The 10,465-nt window shown below is 34.6% G+C and overlaps 2 protein-coding genes across 2 annotated transcripts; both read right to left on the reverse strand.

Moving 5' to 3' along the window:
- Window positions 1–1,814: 1,814 nt before the first annotated feature.
- LOC131528347 (olfactory receptor-like protein OLF2) lies at window positions 1,815–2,945 on the reverse strand. Its single transcript, XM_058757445.1, has one exon. It carries the CDS (start codon window positions 2,805–2,807, stop codon window positions 1,815–1,817), a length of 993 nt encoding a protein of 330 aa, XP_058613428.1. The 5' UTR covers window positions 2,808–2,945.
- A 5,217-nt stretch (window positions 2,946–8,162) lies between these two features.
- On the reverse strand, window positions 8,163–9,457 carry LOC131528704 (olfactory receptor 6E1-like). The gene has a single exon (XM_058758029.1). The coding sequence runs from the start codon at window positions 9,229–9,231 to the stop codon at window positions 8,278–8,280; it is 954 nt and encodes a 317-aa protein (XP_058614012.1). The 5' UTR covers window positions 9,232–9,457; the 3' UTR covers window positions 8,163–8,277.
- Between the last annotated feature and the right edge of the window lie 1,008 nt (window positions 9,458–10,465).

Here is a 10,465-nt window from a genome sequence, read left to right on the forward strand (position 1 = left end):
TGACTGGTTTTCGGACCCCCCCAATACAGTAATACTGCACATTTTAGAGTGGCCTTTTATTGTGGCCAGCCTAAGGCACACCTGTGCAATAATCATGCTGTCTAATCAGCATCTTGATATGCCACACCTGTGAGGTGGATGGAGTATCTCGGCAAAGGATAAGTGCTCACTAACACAGATTTAGACAGATTTGTGAACAATATTTGAGAGAAATAGGCCTTTTGTGTACGTAGAAAAAGTCTTAGATCTTTGAGTTCAGCTCATGAAAAATAGGGGCAAAAACAAAAGTGGTGCGTTTATAATTTTGTTCAGTGTACATTAATCAAACTATTTTCTGATGTTTTTACAGAAAATTTGTGCTGTTATAAAGTGTCATGAAAATAAGTATAAAATGTGATACTTTGTTTTTGAAACAGAAAGAATTGAGGAAGAGAAATTAGTGTAAGAGAGAGAATATTGAAATATAGACAGAAAATCAACAGGGATCCACAGAAGTGAGGAGATCCTAAGAGAACGATGCAGAAAGTAAATAGAATCAAAATGATGCCTTAAAAAGAGTAGCCATATATGCTATAAAAAATAATTCACATCTTAATATGAATATAGTTTGAATATCAATCATATTTAGCTGTGCAGCGGGGGGCTAGAAGAGTTTCAGTAACATACTGATTGACTAAGAGACTGAATTTTGTTGATGAAAATTATTTTGTTTTGTTTAAAAACATATTGATATTGTTTATATCAAATTAAACTTTCTTTCTCTTTTGACATGTTCAAAATGAAATAGAAATACTTTAATAACTACCATTTCTGTCCTTTAGTGTGATGTAATGTCCTATGGTGTGACGTAATGTCCAATGGTGTGACACACATAAAATACCCACAGATTTGTTTTTATCTCAAAATATCTTGGAAAAAAACAGTTGAGTATTACAATAGGGGAGATACAAATATCACTAATCTTAAAATTGTATAATTTTCAACAGTTTTGAATGAATGACAGCAAAGTTTGTTTTGTTGTCAAAGTTTGTCTTGAAACTGTCCAGCAAGTCGTGGGGCAAAAATTATGTTAATTATAATTTCATTTGAAATAAATAGCACTATATGAAAATAAGTGTCTAACAATGAAAATAAATCTCTCTCATGCTATTTGTATATTATTAAGAGTTTTTTTGTTTTGTTTTGTTTTGTTTTTCTTAATTTTTGCTACATCACACCATAGGACAAATTTATGGTACAGTTCAGTAAAAACATTTAAAAAAAACAATGAAAGAATTGACGAAGTTAGTGACCCTTTATATTTTCTCAAAGATCAGACTTCACACTACATAAATATATGCATTTCTTCTTCAAAAATGTTTAGTAAAATTTTTTTTTACTGGCTATTTCTCAACTACCCATAGATAGATATAGATAGATAGATAGATAGATAGATAGATATTTTAATATTGTTGCAGTGTTCATCTTTCTGATTCTATGCTGCATTGGACATTTGTTTAACTAGAAAAAGAAAAAAGAGGAAACTTGTGAAAAAGAGGGAAAATATACAGTCAGTCATGATAATAAAATAAACCCTCTTAGGGTGATACAAGTCCTGATAAAGTTGTCAAGGTGTATATTGTGACTGTAAAAGCTCAGTATACATTATTTCTTTAGCAAAGAGTTAAATGGGCTTGCAGCGTAATGAGAAAATAAAGGCATGATTTTCCCTTGACATAACTTTCTTGCTTTGTATCTTTATATAAAGCACAGACAACAGTTCACTGTTTTACTTTTTTCTTACAGAATACACTACAGAATATACACAGCATACTTCATACTTTGTCATTTTTAGTACAATTAATGCATAATTTTAAGATTCTTTTGCGAACTTCTGTTAATTTTAAACCATAGATTACAGGATTGAAAAGAGGTGGCACTACAATCATCTCTAAAGACAAAAAATTACGCAGGTTTACAGGGAAATAACTTGATCCATATCTATTATAGATGGTATCAAACAGTATTGCAACAGTGAGATTTATCAATGAAAGTACATGAGGCACACATGTCTGCCAAAATTTTCTTCTGCACTCTAATGATGTTTTACATGCAGTAATTAGTTTTATATAGGACACCATAATTGCAATCACAAGGCCAAAATACAATGAAATAAAAATAAATCCATAAATATTATTGATGACAGTTGACTCACATGAAAGTTTTACTATTGACCAGTTGTCACAATACAACTTTTCAATATGATTTCTACATGGTACCAACCTATTTGACAAGAAAACTGCAATGAACATATTAAGAAATGGTATGATCCAACATAAGCAAAGTAATATTCTGCATGAAAATCTGTTCATCTTTGAGTGATAATCTAAAGGTCGACAAATGGCCAAATATCTGTCGTATGCCATCACTGCTAATGTAGAATATTCACACATAACATAAGTATATATAACAAAAGCCTGGAACACACACATATACGATGGAATTACATACGAATTCAATATTAAATCATGTAAGAATTTAGGATAAAATGCTGTTGTTCCATAAATATCATTTACACACAGATTACACAGAAAAATGTACATTGGTTCATGAAGGGCTTTTTCTAAGACAATGACTACAGTGAGCCAAATGTTCACAAACAGTATCATAACATAGAGGAACAAAAAGCATGTGAAATAAATAGACTTGTATGATTTAGCATTGTGTGGTTCCATCAGGGTGTATGTTGTAAGATTTGTCACATCCATTGTGTATTTAACAACAAGTAACTGATAAGCACTGACATCTTCAATTTGAAAATATGACATACATGCTTTTAAAATACAATGAGCATTAACACCAATCAAACATTACCATACCATTGCCTTTTGTGATCTGCCACACTCACATTCATGAGCAGTATGAGCCACTGACCTGCTTATAAATAACTTCTTTGCTCAGTTTAAGATCACTGCTCTACCAAATATACCCTAGGGGAAATTCACTGAGAACTGAAGCTCTTTCTATAAAGCAATAGTTCACCCCAAAAATAAATAAATAAATAAAAATTCGTAACAGAGTAAACTGAAAAGAAACCATTAAAATGTATTGTATTAATCATAGCTCAAGCTCAGCTGTCAAATACAATCAAAATGTGTTTAGGTTATGTTAATATTCCAGTGGTTACTGACTTATTTAGCTATATTTTGAAATGTCTCTCTATCTTTAACATGATACTGTATAAAAATATATTCTTTTAATTGTTGGTCTACAGTGTTATATCAACTTTCCTGTTTAAATCTGGAAATGAGTATTAGTATTAGGCACAAATCATAATCACAAATCTAAAACAAATTGGAGTGAACACGCAACCCCAATTCCAGAGAAGTTGAGATGTTTTGTAAAATGCAATAAAATCAAGAATCTGTGATTTGTTAATTCTCTTTAACTTTTATTTAATTGACGAAAGTACAAAGAAAAGATTTCCAAAGTTTTCACTGACCAACGTAAATGTGTTTTGTAAATATGAACAAATTTTGTTTTTGACGGCTGCAACATATTCCAAAAAAGTTGGTACAGAGGCAAAATAAGCTCATAGAATATCCATTTTAAACTGTTTTGAAACAGTTCACAGTAAGCAGGTGAATTGGTAATATAACCCGAATTCCAGAAATGTTGGGACGTTTTTTAAATTTGAATAAAATGAAAACTAAAAGACTTTCAAATCACATGAGCCAATATTTTATTAACAATAGAACATAGAGAACATAACAAATGTTTAAACGTAGAGAGTTTACATTTTTATCCACTAAATGAGTTCATTTCAAATTTGATGCCTGTTACAGGTCTCAAAAAAGTTGGCACGGGGGCAACAAAGGGCTGAAAAAGCAAGACATTTTGAAAATATTCAGCTGGGAGAACATCTAGCAACTAATTAAGTTAATTGATTTCAGGTCTGTAACATGGTTAGCTATAAAAGGGATGTCTTAGAGAGGCAGAGTCTCTCAGAAGTAAAGATGGGCAGAGGCTCTCCAATCTGTGGAAGAGTGCATAAAAATATTGTGGAATACTTTAAAAACAACATTCCGCAACGTCAAATTGCAAAGGCTTTGCAAATCTCATCATCTACAGTGCATAACACCAATCAAAAGATTCAGAGAAACTGGAGAAATCTCTGTGCATAAGGGACAAGGCCGAAGACTTTTGTTGGATGCCCATGGTCTTTGGGCCCTTAGACAACACTGCATCACTCATCGGCATGATTCTGTCATTGACATTACTAAATGGGCCCAGGAATACTTCCAGAAACCACTGTCGGTAAACACAATCCGCCACGCCATCTGCAGATCCCACCTAAAGCTCTATCATGCAAAAAGGAAGCCATATGTGAACATGGTCCAGAAGCACCGTCTTGTCTTGTGGGCCAAGGCTCACTTAAAATGGACTGTTTCAAAGTGGAAAAGTGTTCTATGGTCGGACAAGTCCAAATTTGACATTCTTGTTGGAAATCATGGACACCGTGTCCTCCGAGCTAAAGAGGAGGGAGACCTTCCAGCGTGTTATCAGCATTCAGTTCAAAGCCAGCATCTCTGTTGTTTCGGGGGTGCATAAGTGCATACGGTATGGGGAGCTTGCATGTTTTGGAAGCCACTATGAATGCTGGAAGGTTTTAGAGCAACATGTACTCCCCTCCAGACGATGTCTATAGGAAGGCCTTTTGCATTTCAGCAGGACAATGCAAAACAAAATACTGCAGCTATTACAACAGCATGGCTTCATAGTAGAAGAGTCCGGGTGCTAAACTGGCCTGCCTGCAGTCCAGATCTTTCACCTATAGAGAACATCTGGAGCACCATTAAACAAAAAATATGTCAAAGATGACCACAAACTCTTCAGTAGCTGGAGACCTATATCAGGCAAGAATGGGACCAAATTCCAACACCAAAACTCCAGAAACTCATAACCTCGATGCCCAGACTTCTTCAAACTTTTTTGAAAAGAAGAGGAGATGCTACACCAGGGATCCTCAAATCTGGACCTTGAGATCCACTTTCCTGCAGAGTTTAGCTGTAACCCTAATCAAACACACCTGAGCATGCTAATCAATGTCTTCAGGATCATTAGAAAATCACAGACAGGTGAGTTTGATCAGGGTTGGAGATAAACTCTGCAGTGGATTGGACCTCCAGGGTAAGATTTGAGGAACCCTGTGCTACACCATGGTAAACATGCCCCCGTCCCAACTATTTTGAGACCTGTAGCAGGCATCAAATTTTAAATAAGCTCATTTTGTACATAAAATTGCAAAATTTCACAGTTTAAACATGTGTTATGTTGTCTATGTTCTATTGTGAATAAAATATTGGCTCATGTGATTTGAAATTCTTTTAGTTTTCATTTTATTCAAATTTAAAAAACATCCCAACATTTCCAGAATTCGGGTTGTAGGTCAAGGTATCATGTTAGGGTATAAAAGGAGCATCTCAGTCTTTGCAAGCAAAGCTGGATCATAGCTCATCACTTTGTGCCGAATTTCATGAGAGAAGTGTCAAACAAATCCAAAATCACATTTCGGGGAGCTCACTCTCGTTTCGGCGATCGGCCCACTATTTGAATGGAATGTCCCGGTGCTCCCGATGGCCAGGCGATCGCAGGCCCCCCAGACCTCTGGGCCCTATGCACTCTTGACCAACTAGCAGCTGCCAAGGGGAAATCAGTCTTTTCCAATATAAATAAGACCAATCTACCTTTTCATAACTGAATTTAAAAAGTTGTGACCAGTCTTCAAGAAAAAAAAAAAAAAAACTTAGAGGACTAACTTTTTAAGAATAGTCTAAACAGTTTATGCAACTGGCCCCTGGTTGGCCATGGGACTGGCAACAACTGTCGGTGAAGGATTCGTTGTGGTGGTGGTAGACACGGTGGTGAAAAATGGGGCTGAAGAGTCTACTTTTTGTGGTCCGATCTTCTGTTATGGAATGCAGGCTAGGAGGCAGAAATACAGAGACAGGTATTTATTTTGCAGCACAGAGCATCAAAGCAGGATACTGCAGGACTGTAACGGTTCATACAGACTTGAAATGGTGAATAATGAAATGTCCTTTCCTTATAGCTGCAGGAGATTGTGGATGGCTGGAGCTGAACAGATGGATGGATGGAGCACACAACTTGCTAACAGGTAAGTACAGCGCAAACACACACAGAATAATTGGAACCACAAGGGAGACAAGACATGAAGCAGAATGTCAGCAAACTAGACCGGACATTGAAATGATGCGAGATGTGTGCATAAATAGCAGTTCTGGTAATGAGGGAGATGAAATGCAGGTGTGTGTGATTAATATTCTGGTGAGATCGGACGTTGTAATTGGCTGGGTGGAGAGCCTGGCTGGTCTGTGACAGATAACACCTTCACTCAAAGTTCACACAGTTCACTCAAGAATGAAAATTTGCTCATCCTCAGTCCATCACTTCTTAGCATTACATCACTTGTTCACAGTGGATCCTTTCAATAATTCATGAGCAATCCACATGACTCCAGTCTTTAAATTCATGTCTTGTGAAGTGAAAATGATGCGTTTTTGTAAAAAAAATAATTCAATACTTAAGATGTTTTTACCTTCAGTCCATTGCTTCCAGCTAAAATGCAAGTTCAAATACTGTTTAATAGTGAAAACAGTTTTAAAAAAAAAAAAACAGTTCTAAACAAATATATTGATGCATTTTGATGTGAAAGGACAACAGAGAATGGACTTTTTCACTGGAGGAAACATTATTATGGATTATGGTCATATATTTTGGCAAGAAACAATGGTGTGTGGGTAAAAACATATTAATGATGGATTTGTTTCAAATGAAGTGGCTTTTCACTTCACAAGACATTAATTGATCCACTGGAATCATGTGGATTACTTATGGATTATTGTGATGTTTTTATCAGCTGTTTGGATTCCCATTCAGACGGCACCTGTTCACTGCGGAGGATCCATTGGTGAGAAAGTCATGCAATGCTAAATTTCTCCAAATCTGTTCTGATGAAGAAACAAAATCACTTATATCTTGAATGGCCTGAGGGTGATTAAGTCTTCAGCTAATATTTATTTTTGGGTGAACTATCCCTTTAAATGCATTTCCATATAAAATGAGGGAGGCCAAACACCAGGCAGCGAGGTTTGTGTGTGCTTGAAGGCAGCATAATTAAAAATAAAAACACATAATTCAACAAGCAGTTTAATCACTTAATTTATGATCAGAATAAGGGATTAAATGGTTGCTTCATGAGATTCTATTCTAAAAGTATTCGACAAGAAACCTAATAGGTATCATCATTGTTTGATTGTTAACAAGTAACATTTTTTCACTTTTGATCATTTTATTGTGTTTTATAATTGTTGTTTAATGTACAAAATTGTTAACAATCTTGCACCTTCACCCTTGAAGGAATTTGTTTTCTCTTGTACTGAAAATATAAGACAAACTAGAGCTTCGTCTAGAGGTGATTGTACAGTGAATTTTAGAGCTACTGGTTTTGGTTGTTCAGCTTTCTCTGTAAGGGTTGTTAATAACTGGAATAATTTACAAATTAATATAAGACAGTGTTCTACCTTAGCACAATTTAAGCTACATTTAAAAAAATATGGTTAAAGACGAGTCAGGTATGTGACCATTGAGTATTTCTGTATTTTGAATGAAACTTTGGGTAGTTGTAAAATTTAGGATGATGCTTTGTAGTACTTACAGGGGATATTTTGATGTTTTTGTCACATAATTTGTATTTTCCTGCCCAGGGACAGCAGATGAAATTTAGCTCTGTAGCTAATTCTGGGGCAGTTTTCTGACTGTCTATTGTCCCTGTCAAATAATTAATTAAATAAAATAAAATATTAAGTCTGATTATTGGCAATAATTGCATTGTTGGTGTCTCCGTAAAATGGCTGTATAATTTTAAGTAAAATATTTACATAGTAAACTGGTTTAAGCAAAATAGCAATGTATTTTAATGTCAGTACTTTTTAAATAAACTATTTCAATTAGACAGACATTAGCAAATCATTCAACAAAGTATGTAAACAAGAAAAATAATGACTGGATCTGGGAGCAATGAAAACGTAACAAAATGTAAAAAAAAAAAATTATATAAATATTTATTTTTTTCTGTAATGTTTTATGATACTGTGCCTAATGATTTTCATATATAATGTTGACAGCTTGTACATGTTTTTTTTTTTTTTCTTGTTACAATTCATTCATAAAATGATAACATTTGCATGCCTGTTTCAGTACAGTACAGTACAATTTTCAAGGTTTTATGCCTTTTTGAGCTTCCGAAGTGTTCACTCTTGTGGAAATGCATGAGGAAAAAACTCTGCGCACTGCTCTAATATTTAGTCCATAGATTAGAGGATTGAACACAGGTGGGACTATCACAAGTTCTAGAGCCAAAAAATTGCGGAGACCCTCTTGAATGTCATTTGAACCATATCTGCTATACATAACATCAAAAAGCAAAGCAAAAGTGAAATTTATCAGTGATAATATGTGTGGCAGACATGTTTGCCAGAATTTCCTTCTATTCTCTAAAGATGCTTTACATGCAGATATCAGTTTGACATAGGACACAGTAATGATAACTGCACAGCAACAAAATATAACAGCAACAATATATCCATAGACATTATTAACAAAAGATGATGCACAAGACAGCTTTACAATTGACCAGTTGTCACAATATAATTTGTCAATATGATATTTACAAAATGGTCTCAGGTTTGATAACAGGGCTCCTGGAATCACAGAGAAGTTGGGAACAATCCATGAGAACAGAATTAATTTCACACAGGTGTTTTTAGTTAATTTGGAATGATAGTCTAAAGGTTTGCATATGGCTACATATCTATCATAAGACATCACTGTTAATATTGTAAACTCACACAGTAAAGAGCTGTAAATAACAATGGATTGCAGAGCACACATGTGAGAAGAGATCACGTATGAATCCAATATTAAATCAGAAAGAAATTTAGGATAAAAACCTGAGGCTCCATAAACTCCATTTACAGACAAATGACACAAGAATATGTACATTGGTTCATGAAGAGATTTCTGCATGATAATGACCATAACAAGACGAATATTAATTGATAATATAAGCAGATAAATGAAAAGAAAACAAGTGAAATATATATGCCAATATGATTTAGAATCTTTGGGCACCATAAGAGTCAGTCTCAAAGGATAAGTCATGTTATCCATCAAATTAAGGATATTCTTCCAAATCACACAAAACAATAATTTTCTGCACAAAAAAAAAATGCACGAGACAATATTAATAAGCTTACGTTAAAATTGCTATATACATCCATTTATCATCTGTTAATTAGACTTCAATGTCCATTGTTGGCTGTGGAAAATCATACAAAGTTGGAGTTTGGGAAAAAAGGAAAACAATCAGATCAACAAATCGGAAGCTGTGTGACAAATCAGAAGCCGTGTGTCTGCATGTGGAAAGCTGAACGTTTTTGTTTATATAGCATCTTTTTTCAGTTGGGAAATCATCTGAAGATATTATGAAACATCTTGGGATTCATTATAATTATGGTCTTTGCAAACTCTGCAATCATTATGCATAACTTGAAAAAAAGGCAACAAGGCCAAATAACTTTTCCACATTGAAAAATCTTTTCTCATGAGCTCATCTCATTGACTTCCATAGTTTGTTGAAGTCAATGGGGACCAGCAACTCTTTGGTTACCAACATTCTTTATATCTTCTTTTATGTTCCACAGAAGAAAGAAACTAATACAGGTTTGGAACAACATGAAAGTGAGTAAATAGTGACAGTAACAATATATAGGATAGATAGATAGATAGATAGATAGATAGATAGATAGATATTAGGGGTGTAATGGTACACAAACATGACAGTCCAGTATACCTTGGTTTTGACTTCACGGTTCGGTATGGTTTCGGTACAGCAGGGGGAAAAATTTACCTTTTTTTTAAATTAATTAAACAGTGGTTAACTGAACAAATTGTTCTTTCTTAAGTAAATTCAATTATAATTAGAAATTCCTTATAGGTTAAAACTCTACCTCAGAATCTGCTCTAAACTAGAGAGCCTTTACTGTCACGTTTCTGTTGTATTTGGTTTGGTTTCTCTGTGTTCCAGTTTGCCTGTGTTCCCTCGTTTGTTTCCATGGTTTTTTGATTAATTAGCTCCACACCTGTTTCTGTTTCTTCCTGATTAGTTCCTATAAAGCCTGTGTTCTCCCCTGTTCTTTTGTCTGCTATTGATTTGATTTGAGTTTGGTTGTGCTTGTTTTCTTCTGTGGATTATTAAAGAACTCTTTTGGATGATACTCCTTTGCCGTGCGCCTTGTTTAGCACACCAACCTGTGACAGGATAGCAGACCTAGAGTACATTTATTTGCGGTGGTTTTCTTCTTTTTTGTTTTCTTCATTATTTCCTCTTAGGCATGTGTGACAT

This window comes from Onychostoma macrolepis, chromosome 21, assembly GCF_012432095.1.
Source record: "Onychostoma macrolepis isolate SWU-2019 chromosome 21, ASM1243209v1, whole genome shotgun sequence".
Taxonomy (NCBI): Eukaryota; Metazoa; Chordata; class Actinopteri; order Cypriniformes; family Cyprinidae; genus Onychostoma; species Onychostoma macrolepis.

Bases quoted from the DNA above. Each gene is read 5' to 3' on its own strand.
- LOC131528347 (XM_058757445.1), bottom strand. From the start codon at position 2,807: ATGTCATATTTTCAAATTGAAGATGTCAGTGCTTATCAGTTACTTGTT.
- LOC131528704 (XM_058758029.1), bottom strand. From the start codon at position 9,231: ATGGATAACATGACTTATCCTTTGAGACTGACTCTTATGGTGCCCAAA.